The sequence below is a fragment of the Anoplolepis gracilipes genome, chromosome 16, assembly GCF_047496725.1.
Source record: "Anoplolepis gracilipes chromosome 16, ASM4749672v1, whole genome shotgun sequence".
In the NCBI taxonomy this organism is placed as follows: domain Eukaryota; kingdom Metazoa; phylum Arthropoda; class Insecta; order Hymenoptera; family Formicidae; genus Anoplolepis; species Anoplolepis gracilipes.
In genome coordinates this window covers 2,948,819-2,961,289 of record NC_132985.1, presented here as the reverse complement: position 1 = coordinate 2,961,289, position 12,471 = coordinate 2,948,819, and the positions used below count along the sequence as shown (strand labels likewise).

At 40.9% G+C, this 12,471-nt stretch overlaps 1 protein-coding gene across 7 annotated transcripts in view; it reads right to left on the bottom strand.

Annotated features, from left to right (window-relative positions):
* The window catches only part of Fas1 (fasciclin 1 Fas1 domain-containing), a 244,839-nt gene that overhangs the window by 217,257 nt on the left and 15,111 nt on the right, over positions 1-12,471 (bottom strand). For 5 of the 7 annotated variants that reach the window (XM_072908593.1, XM_072908599.1, XM_072908598.1 and 2 more), the window contains exon 1: positions 8,836-9,350. The exons of the other annotated variants lie outside the window; for them this stretch is intronic. In XM_072908593.1, the coding sequence (XP_072764694.1) occupies positions 8,836-8,943 (108 nt within the window). In that variant the 5' untranslated portion in view covers positions 8,944-9,350. Of the gene's footprint in view, positions 1-8,835; positions 9,351-12,471 lie in introns of those variants that run through there. 7 annotated transcript variants of the gene reach the window in all.

Sequence of the window (12,471 nt, the reverse complement as noted above, 5' to 3'; positions counted from 1 at the left end):
TACGCCTTCCGGGCAAAGAAAGGAATCGGATATGATGAGTCGGTGCATCCCGCGAAGGTGAATGAACACTGTATATGACTCGTTGCAGAGCGTGTGGTCTCTCCCTCTATCTTCTCCTCTCATTCTGTTCGACGATTTCTTTTTTCTCTTTCTCTCTTTCTCTCTTTCTCTCTTTCTCTTTCTCTCTCTCAAACCTCGACCGGATATTTTTAACAAGCGATTCGTGCCGAGACAAAACAATATACATGCCATTCTGTGTACGCGGCACCTAATAACGCGTTGCGGAAAAAAAAAAAAAAAAAAAAACGCTTTCCCACAAGAAATCCACTTCGGTCTCGCAGGGAGAAAACATATTTTTCCGCAGGCCAATTCTTCTGACGTCAAAATCTAGCGCGTCAAGAAAATGCGTTTCGAACTATCCGAGCCACGCGTTAAAAGGGTTCATGACCTTTAAAATTCTTCTCATTTTCTTTTTCAAGCTACTAGAAATTTTTTCGATTCCGAATCCACAGGGAATATGGAAACGACGACGACGCCGCGACGCCTACGCCGGTATGTCGGATTCCGCGTGCGAAATAAAACAGTCGCGACTACTGAAAGTCGCATCGCCCTGGCATAAAAGCACCCTGAAGCCGATCTATCGCTCCGCTGAGTCGGGATTCCGATGCATCCGGGATCTGGATGCAGCTGCGAGAGACGCGGGGTTAGGTTAGGTGGAAGAAGGAGAGGAAAAAAAGAGGAGAGAGAGAGAGAGAGAGGGCCGTAAACGCGGCCGCGCTTCGAATAGGAATCCGCCGCGCGACGGGATTGGAGCGATAGCGGGCGGGCGCGCCGTTTCTCGAAAACCGGAACAATACGTCGCGTAGATGCCTCCGGGGTTGGCGAGGAGAAAAAGCTACGGGTGAGTGTGTGTTACTCGTAAAATATGGAATCCCATAAAGATCACATCCGTGTGCCGCGTCGGCGAAAAGGCGCCGGTCGTGACCGGGAATTTCCCTTCGTTCTCCGGGCTTCTTTCTTTCTTTCTTCAGGTTCGCGAGATTCTCTCTCTCTCTCTCTCTCTCTCTCTCTCCTTGGCCTCCGTCATCCTCGTATTCCGCAAAGGGATCTTTAATCTTTGAGATAAATATTTTATTCGACTGGTGTTGTAAATCCGCGTTTAATCGCGCAACCGAGTTTTATCACGCGCACTTCAACAGTTACGAATTCATTTATAATAATCTTCTGACGATCGATACGTAGCATAAGTGACGGACGTTATAATAAATTATTTTAAACGCAAATTAATTTAAAGCTAAAATCGCTGCTTTGTACGGCGAACCGACATTGGATCGCGCCAAATGTGAAAGTGCATCAGTGCGTCGATTCGAAAATCGATGCATTGGCAAGTTTCTCTTCAGTGCAAATCCTTTCGCAATTCGAAACCGATCGACTCTCATTTCGTCTCAATTTCCAACGAGAATCGAACTTAAGCCGCCGAAATTCCTGGGATATCTAGCCAATTTTGGACAATCGCCGCGGGCTAAAGGACACGCCGTCCTTTCCGACGGAGAATCGCGCCCAGCGGAGCATAGATAGCGGTCAGACGCATTGGCAGTTTAAGATAGTTAGGCTGCCACGTTGAAAGTAGTGGTAGTTTGAGATAGTTAGCGACCACGATGAATTTCCTCGCCGCGCCAATGGCTATATAGACGTATATGGGAACGACAGTCCTCTCAGAGGAACAATTGAACGTGCCTGAGACAATCTGCGAAACTTATTATGCGGATTCAGTCGTGATATTTGCGGGTAAAAAAAAAAGCAAATTTTACTAAGAAAAAGTCGCGAAGCAAACAAATAAATGCACAAAACTTGAAATTAATTTTTTTAACCTAACGCCTGATAATCCAGCGATTATCACACGAAATGTCACAATTGCCAGACAAACCGCAAAGAATACGCGACGGGAAGAAACGATCAACGATCGTGACTAACGATCCTCTTGCATCTGGAATCGGGCTCAATGGCTTACTAAAGCCATCGATCTAATCGCACGCGGAGCTTTCAACATAATCCGTGCGTTAGCAGCGGGAACCTGCAGCGTGCATAATTGAATGCGATACATCACACGGGAGGACGACCGACACGATGCGCGGGGCAGCGGTGCCGAAACACCGCTGCGGATATAGTTGGTTATAATCTATCGCCCGCATTGAGATCGGCGTGTCATGCGAGCTGTTTTCGCGATTATCGAGGGACACGCTCAGTTGCCTGGAAGGCGACAAGAAACCTGCACCGCGTGTAATTGAATTCGATACAACGCGGCCTACTATACACGCCGGGCCAACTCGGGGCTGTCTTGCTCGCGACGTACACCAACCGCGGATTAATTTCGCCCGTTAATGAGAATTGATCACTCGCGTATATTCGCCGCGCGCGCGGTTACCCATCGACTTTTCCGATATCAGGGAGACACGTGCGGTCCGAAATACGTATATGTCACACGGCACATATTGAAATATGTATATGATTTATATTTACGCACGTAGAAATATAATATATTATTTATGTATCATATGTCATAACGTGTAATTAAATGTCATTACATATCAATCATATTAATAATTAAATATTTTAATAATTAATGGATTGTTATATTACGCGCGGAAAGTAATTCACGTAGCCACAAAAAGCAGAGAGAATGCATACATATGCTTTTTCTTTTTGAAAAACACTTAACTCGATATATCCGAGCAAAGTATATTCCAGACTTTAGAATTCTGATGCTTTACGTAATACTTTTAAGCGTTGTGCCGCGCATATTTATTCAACTCGCCGATTGCAGCTGCACGGCAATTTACCACGGTGTGTTCTATCAGTGTGTCATGCGAACTGTTTTCGAGGTTGTCTGAAGTCATGCTAGTCGCGAGTACAGATTTGCATCGAGCGTAATTGGATCCTATACACCGCGGTCTACTAAGGCTAACAATCTACCAGTGTTGGTATCCGCAAACACGATCCAACCGAGCTATCACCGCGACCTTCGGTGCATTTAGATCGATACGCATTACTGCTTCCGCCCTGCCCCGTCTATCCCGTCCCGGAGACCTAGATACAACCATATTCGTGAGAAAGACTCGATCTTGTCTTGGTTAGGTGAAGAAAAAGGAAAAAAATATTAAACTCCAAAAGAGTTGATAATATTCCGTTCAATATATATATATGTGTGTAGGCTCAGAAAACATTTTTTATTTTTAAAAATTGTATGCATCTTCAAGTTAGGTAATATTATTCATAATTAAAAAATTATTTATAGTGCCTGGAAACGCCAGTAGCAAGAATCTGCCCACAGTATTTGAATAATAATGAAAACTCAGGGAACTCGTTTGTCATAGAAAGAAGACTCAGACGCAAATTACACGAAAAATGAGCTTTCGTCTCTATTACATTTTAAAACCTCGTGGCCTTTCTTACGCGAGCAAGCAAGCAAGCATAGTATTTGTCAAGTAACAACCATCACGAGCAAAATTAGCCGTAAATATTTTCGCGAGCGAGAGGCAGCTCTGAAACCCAGCCGCTTCCCGATTTCTATTAGCTGCCAGTTCTCGGTTCATCGGCTCGCTGAAATTGAAAATGGTCGGTGGTACCAACTACCTCTCTTAATTCCCGGGTCTTCCCGCTCTGACGAGAGGAAGAACGTAACCGGTTATTTGCAACCTACGGTCGACCGTGGACGAAGGTACGTCGTAGTTGGCGTGGTCGATTTCCGATGATTTCCAGGATGAGGTAGCGACCCCGATTATGCGATGCACGTGAAGGTTGAGTATTTATAGAAGAGCGAGGGCAACCAGTGAGCACCCGTTATTTTCTTCCGTCCTTTTATCTCCACGCGCGATACGTCTTTTCCCGTTTTCCCTCAGCTTACGTAACTCTCCTAGGAGATTTCTCTCGTATATTTGCAAGCTTTTGACTAGGAAAATACTTCTCTTACAATTTCATATCTCAAGACTTTGTAAATCCTTGCATATTTCGACCGCAACATGCTAATAGCGAGAGTACACAACTAAAGTTATATTATTTTTTTGCTACTATATATTATTGCTTTAACAGCGAAGAGACAAAACCAATGTCGATTTTCCACATTATTCTTCTCGAATTTTACCGTCAACCATACGTAGTCATTACATATAGATGACCTTCATTTTCATATAATTTATTGACATATTTCAAGTTACATACGAGCATTACATTACGTACTGGATCACGGACACTTTGTACGAAACCATATTGAACTTGCGAATCGTAAACTTTTATTTCGCTACCGTGGCGAACTCCATATTCCCTCGTAAAAACTTGCCCGCGGGACGATCAACCCACTAAATAAAGTCCACGAAAATGGGCTTCTATACCTTCATGTTTGGAAATAGTTTGCCGAATCGATCGGGGCTAAAACTAACCCCTGGCGCGAACCGTCCGGGCGATTTTTGTCGCAGCAACAAGTTGCCGGGCGGAATCGCTCGCCCCGCCGACTCAGGGAGAGAGGGAGGCAAGAAACGCATTATTGTAATGTCGTCGACGGGACGAGCGCCAGCTTTCATTCGATACTGACATCGGAAAGTCTATACGCGCGAGCTAATGTCCCTTGTGAACATTTTTTCCTAGGTGCTATGCATAGAAAACCGGGCGATATATGATCAATTAATCTGCAAATCACTAATATAGAATTTTTTTAATTACTGAGAATATTGAGATAATGAACATTTTTCTTTTATATCATTACATATTGGTCCGTATTCTGAGCTCACGTTTGTCACTAAATGTGCCTCTGAATATATTTATTTCTATTCATATATGTTTTATACATTTGTATATATTTAAAGGAAACAAATGTAAACTCGGAATATGGATCTTTATTTTTGAAAAAAAGGCAGAAGCTTTTACGTTAATAAAAGAAAAAAAATTTGATTCAACATATACGATATATACAACAGTCAGTAATTAAAAAAATTAAATGTTTTATAAAGATAAAATCTCAAAAGATATCACTCCAAAGAGTAATTAAACATTTTTAATTATTTATTATTAAAATGTCTCCAAATATAAAAATAAATATATAAATAAATGTCTGGATAAATATTTGACGGAGATTTTGAACGAGAAGATTCTTTTGATAGACGTAGGATATGCGGGTATAATAATGCAGGCAATAAAACGGCGATAAGAGTACAATTGACCGAGTGGAATGCGAGTCGCGAAGACTATTGACAACATTTATACGCATCGGTTCAATAGCGATCTCTCGAGGTCTTCGTGGACCATTCGAGGCCACGTTATTCAGTGTCAAAGACAAACAAGAGCGACGTCGTTACCCGCTTCTCTCACGTTCGGTTTCTTCCGCGTGACAAACCGCGGCCTTGCTTGCGCGCCTTTCACTCTTTTTTTTCGTACAATATTTACGCTAAGTCCCGTTGAACTCCATTCATGCCGGCGAGGCGCGAGCAGCAGGTGTTGCTGGCGCGGCAGATATAAATACGGATCGCTCGTTCTCTCGTAGGTAGATAGATATTACCACCCAGGGGCTCTTAACCTACGGATTATAACCCCGTGGGTCGACGCGATCTTTTAATAGAGTGGAATTTCCTCCTACACATACTCGACGTGATTCAGCACGTCGCGTCGACCGGTTGACGTAATGAAAAATGCTGATGCGACCGACTCGCTTCGTCGAACTAATCGTCTGCACTTCCCAACTGATATGATGCAAATCGAAAGGAATCACGGGAGTTTAATTTAATCTATGAATGACAATTCTTGTCCTGATATCTCGGAATAAATAAGAATGTCTATCTCTGCGGGCTTGGTCGCGTGAGACTTAATCGACTAGAATGCCGATTGGATTGAATCATGGTCACGAAGCTGATGTCTGAACTTTGTCTGCGACTCGACTGGGAAAAAGAGACTAAGAGCCGCTGGGACTATCTCTGTGCTGGTAGACAAAGGAACAGCACGAGGTCTGTCTAACTGAAATCACGTCATTGACCGGAGAGAGAAGAGCTGCGCGCTGCCGTTTCTGCTGCAGGCGCACGCACGATGCACGTACGCACGCGTATGCGTACGTGTACGTCCCACGCGTGAGAGTGTCTTCATGACGTCGCGCTGCGGACTGTGGACCGCACGGTTTCCTTGCCTAAGCAAGGGAGTGAAATGATGAGAAAGAACCACATGTGGACCAACGTCATGATATGTACCACGTGTAAGCTAACTCCGTTTTGATAAAAAGGTTTATATACCCTGTAACTTATACCAAACTTTTTCAAGAGACTATATTTTGTTAAACGAGCCACTTAATAAAATAAAAGTGTGTTATAAAGTTAACTATTAAAATTGAATTAATGTCGTTTCGACGAAATAGCGTATGACTCATCCTATACATATCGTGGGAACATGCATATGAAAATAATAATTCGTCAAAATGATGTCGCAATGATTATTATTATTATGATGATTCACAAAAATTATTACTACGGAGGTCGTTTGATTGTAGAATGTTTCGAGTTACGAGCGAATGTAACGAAGATAACGTGAGTCGTTTTATATTTTTTTTTTTTTGCGCAGATTGTTAAATTCTAATAGCTTTCCGCACGATCGTAACGTTTACGACTAAATTTACGCGGCAGTATTGTATTATCGTGTTAATTAATGATCCTGTAAAAAAAGTAATGCAACAGCGCTGCGCTGACATCTGCTCCCTCCGGGAGATTAAAAACTTCCCTTTTTTACCGGTCTATTATCTGAGATCTATATTAAGTATCTGAACGTTACTTGACAGATTAGTTATATCGATTGTTTTTACGACGCTGCATATCGCACTTTATCAAGCTTTATATATAACGACCATAATGTGATAATTAAAATCCAAAATATCAGTCGCGAAAGAAGCCTTCGCACGTGTTTTTATTCTTATAACTCACAAAACTTTATCAATTTATCAAGAAGGTTCGATGCGATGGCAATGCAACTTCGAAATCGCCATGAATTCTGATTACGCATAAAAAAAAAAAAAAAAAATTAGACTAATGAGAGTTAGGCGCCGTTTCGCGTAACTTTTTGTTCGCGCAATTTAATTACAGCCACGTGGAAGAGAAAGAGAAAGAGAGAGAGAGAGAGGGAGGGAGAGAGAAGTTAATGAAGTAAATAACCACTGGTTTCATACATTATTCAACCGAGTTAAAAACATCTCGCACACCCGATTTACGAACTTTTCTGCCCCCTCCCCCACCTTCCGCCCCTTTTCTCTATTCCTTGCACCCGGAAAAGTTCCCACGACTGCATACATCATCGAGTCAGGCGATCAGTTTACCACCTGGGTGAGATGCAACTCGCTGTCTACGCACGCAAACCGCTCCGAAATTTCGAACCGTTCTTACGGAAGAAAGACGCCAAGACGCTTCTCCCGACATTCTTAAACTTTTGCTTGTCCGAGAGTTATTCCGTTTACGGAACTATCCAAGATGAGATCAAACTCGATTTCTTATTCTTCATATTTCTTCGACTTACTAGACTTTTCAACATTCCGAAGTCCTTCGATATGATCTTCCGTTTCTTAGATCATACGCGTCTGAATTTTTCCAACTTGTCTTTTATCATTGTAATGCTTGACAATCAAGTCTTTCGAAATTCAAGAGAAATAAAAAACAATTGCGAGAATAACAGACAAGTAATAGGTACAAGCAGATATAGTCACTTTTATAAAATGAAAAAAAAAAAAAAATTTATTTGCAGTCATTGCTGATCTCATTTTGGATATGGAAGGATTAAACAACGTTGAAATGAACAAGTATCACTGAACTAGGGGATCCACCAATCACGCCGAATCGTGAATTTCATGCGAAAAAAATCGGGCGACATGACGTATGACAGAAGTGTCACTCCGAAACATAATCGATTTCCTGTGACTCTCTAAAAAAAACTGTGCAAGCGACAGTTCTTTAATAACAAAATTGATGTAAAATTTTGAAAAGTTAGAAATTTGTGTTTAAACGAAACCGAGGAAAAAATAATGAAGTAATCAGATCCTAATAATAATTGATTTCTGTTTGATATTTCAGGGTATCATCGCTTTAAAAATAAAATAATACTTGTAAGAGAGATATGCATTATGTATCTCTTTAAATTTTTACCAACTTATTATTCATACACTTTTATTTTACTCATTAAACTAGAATTTAATACATGTAGAATGTTAAAAAAATTAGATCTTCATATAAAATTTCGACATTTCCTGTAACTTTGATAGAGACATAATTTATGAAGCACACACGGCTTTGATCTCGCTTGAAATTATCGACGTGAGTGTACTAACCGCTGGTTGCATAGTTAAAATAATTCAATGATTCACTAATTTTCCCTGCACGTTCTTTTGTTAAAATTCACTGGAATTTTTTACATTTATCCAAAAAATTATATAAATTTAACAATGAAATAATTAAGCGGTTAAGGGGCAAAAAAATTTTGAGAAAAAAATGAAAAATTCTCAAAGACGCTCAACAGTAATCGAGAAAAATCTTTCAGTTCTCTCATGACATCACGGAACACGTTGCACAATCATCGACGATGAATCGAGCGTACGCTGCATTGAAATTTCCTGTCAGAGCTCGTATACGGTAGCGCACGTTGTATGTACGTTCGTTCATTTAAACACTATTCTCGCGCGCTCGATTGTACCTACGTGAAAGTCCAAGGACATACGGAATGCATTCGTGGTGCATTCGTGTGACGTCAACTCATCGAATAATCGATTCCAGTGAGAAACACACGGGCGCGATTTAATGATTCTATTCCATGAGACGCGCTTACCTGGGACAGATCGGAGTCGTCGCGTATCTTGGCGTCCATGGTCACATGACTAGCGTGGATTCTCGGCGTCGCGACGACAAACGCCGCGGCGAACAGGAACGTCAGCATCGTCCTTGCGGCGATTACCAGGGACACACAGGTGATTACGAGAGACAATTCACTAAAATTCACTCGCGGATAACGTTCACCACGCGGACGATTTACGATCGCGTATCGATCACCGATGGATCATCGACGAGAGTCAACGCGACACTGACACCGCGTTCGCGAGACGTCGCAGCGCCGGAAGTTCTCCACGGACGGACACCGTAAATCGAACAAAAGGATAGATAATTATTTGCGCGTCGGCAATTAATTAAACGCGAGTTGCCGAGTTGATAAGCGAGCGCGAGACCGCGCGATCGTTCCTCTCTCTCTCTCTCTCTCTCTCTTTCTTTCTTTCTCTCTTTCTCTTCTCGATTTCTCTATATCTGTCGCCGCACTCTTTCCGCTCGACGTGTCAACGATACGAAGGATAGCGCGGTACTGCGCCCTCTCCATGCCTCAACCCCTCTTACCCCCCACCAGCAGCGTCGGAACGAGTCTTCGGCGTGGCAGCCGAGTTTCCCCCTCCAGTGCCGTACTCCTCCTACGCGTGCGACCGCCGCGAGCACGTGACGTCACCCACCTTTTCGTTACGCAGCGCGATCGTGCCGCGCGGATTATGATACTTTAATTCTCATATCGATACATCTGTTCCGATTTTCGTGCCGAGATAAAATTCTAAACGGAAATTGAATATCAAACAAGCTGTGTTTGATATAATAGATGCGTTTGGTATAATAGGTGTGCGTGACGAGATATGTGTTGAAAACCGATATGGTATTTTCTTAACAAGATTTCCAAACAATGAATAGTTTGCGAATTGCAATTAAACAACAAACAGGCAAATCATATTTCAGGAATGTAAACAAATAATATAATAATAGCTTTTAATTCTTCAATCAATTCTAAATTGAGTCGTTTATTTTACCAAAATCTTGATTTGAGATATAAAAAAATTCAATGCTAAAAATATTTAATGTTAAAATATTGTTCGACTGCAAAAAGAATTGTATTATCTAATTAAATTGCAATACAAGAAAGATAATTTCAATTTTTAACAAAAATCATCTATACGATTATTTCTATAAATTATTTGTATACTGATTATCAAATTTTATATTTTAACTTTATACATATAGGAAATGTTATTTTCAAGTTAAGGCTAAAAGGAGGTCATTTAAGAGCTAAAATTCTTAACAATTTCAAAGATTTAATATAATCCATCGCTTGAACCGCGATGATGGGCGAATAAAGTTTCTTACAATTGTTGATGGGAATGCTTCTCTTCGAGGCAAAAATAATGTAGCTACATTCTTCAATCTAAACGAGTTAAGTAGGTGAATTAAATTATCTTTTTCAGAGTATAAGCTGAGTTGTAAGCCCTATAACTTACCATTTAAACGGATATAGGATAAGATAGCTAAATTGTACTCTCTCTTTTTCCCTACGTTCTCAGGTTAAAGTTATCACTTTTCACATTTTTAGGTAAATTTTGTGCATAAATGATGTAAATAAAATTTGCACTAGAAATAAAAAATTTGCTTGACGTAAAAGAGAAATTAAATCGTTAAGAACTCGGGATTAAATTTTAAAATATATATTTTTGTTTTTCGAAAATCGATTAATATTGCGGGGAGAGAGGAAGGAGGAGTTAATTTATACAATTTAACGATGCTAAGTATAAGATTTATTATATGATTTTATATGGCGGGAGGGGAGCAAAAGATAGAGAGTGAGAGGTGCACGATCAAATTGGGAGTGATATAATTGCCAACTTCAACAGAAGTTCATGGGGTATTTACTAAGTAAAGTGGACTTGGACCAATTCTCGAAACCACTTGAGGTATAGCGCGGATTAAGGAAAGATCCTTGATCACGAATATAAACGCATAGGTCCGCGCGAAACTTCCGTATTGTGTCCCGTTCTCTGCTTGTACAAACGTTAAGTTCATCCCAATCCACCTCAGTAATTAGAGTGCTCCAGATATGTCTCTTTCTCGCTTCTCTCCCTCTTTCCCTACCCTCCCTTCCGACGACTAGACTAACTTCCCTTGAAACACACGCGGCATAACAAGGTGTTACTCTCTTGTCGCGAAATAACATTTTCGAGAGACGACGTCATTCGCCGATAGAGTTCAACAAATTTCATCGACGCTGTAGAATTAATCGGTTGGAAATATGTTTTCCTGCTCGGAGTTTGGCAAATGTTTGACTAACGAATAACAGTTTGTGTGTACGAGGAGGAGGAATATTTAGTTATTAATACGCAAACGTACACCTCCGCGCACTCTACCGTGCGACAATATACGAAAGTGTTGCGGAAAACAAATCATATTACACTTTCAGCAAAACCCGGTATCAGTTGCCCGACAAATTTACCCTAGAAATTCGAGGAGAATTAAAATACTCCGAATACAAATGCGCGGCAAAATTTACAAATTTCCGAGTGCACGGGGATTCTAATGTCGCGATTACAGATTCCGTAGACTCGGAGCGCCAAAACACGGGGAAGCTCATAGTGTACGAAATCCCGAGAACCCCAAGGGCGTCGACCCTCAATTACGAATCTCACACCCTCGGGTTTCTCTCCTAGTTGGATATTGCCAGGGAAGCTCGCTCGTTTCTTAAAGACGAAACAAACTCGACCATGAAAAGAAAAGTTAAGTGCTCGTGACATTCTCCACGGCAGCCCCTCACGTCCACCATTTTTCTCAACGGACCATAATCCTCCACGAGCAGCGTAATTTTTAATTACTTCTCAGCGACTCCCTCTTGCACACATTTTCTTGCGCGCCGATTTTTCTCGCCATCTCTTTTTATCCTTCGTGATAATGGAATTAGTTTATTGATAAACTAAGTTTATTTCTAGACCATTATTTTGTACTTTGTAACGTCGATCAATTTGTGTAAGTGCAAAAATAAATATTTACTAAAGTTTTACTTAAAAAAGTTCTAACATTCGAAAATTTAAATTTGAAAAAACTTTTTTTTCTTTTTTAATAGGATACTAAAGATTTTACAATTATAAAAGTTGAAACATAATTTAAACATAAAAAAAAAAAAAATTTCAATATTTAAGAAAACATGATATTCAAAAGACTACATGTTCGAGAATATATCATAGAAATAATAAATTATGCTTCGAGAGCTTTACGCTCTCTCAATTGATATTTCTCCAAAATTGATTGCACGCGGTAATAAAATTGTTGACGCGTTCACAAATACTTTGACGTCAAATCGCACCAAATCGTCTAATAGCTATCCTCGTGTCATTTTCACTTCCGATCTCTACCATGTGCTATATTCGCGGACGATGTATAGAACGAATAGGACGCGTCGAGCGTTTTATCGCCGCGCTGCAACCGGCTGTTATTCTTTTTTTTAGACCTGGGTTCTCCGCGGGGGAGGATCCGTCGCTTTTGTTTCCGCGAACTGGAGCGGCCCGCACGATTAACTGACCGTCGTCCAACGATCCCGGTCTCGTTGAGCGAAAAAAATGGACGGGTTTCACGTTTACGAGATATCTCGCTCTTTCTCTCTTCCTCTCGCTCT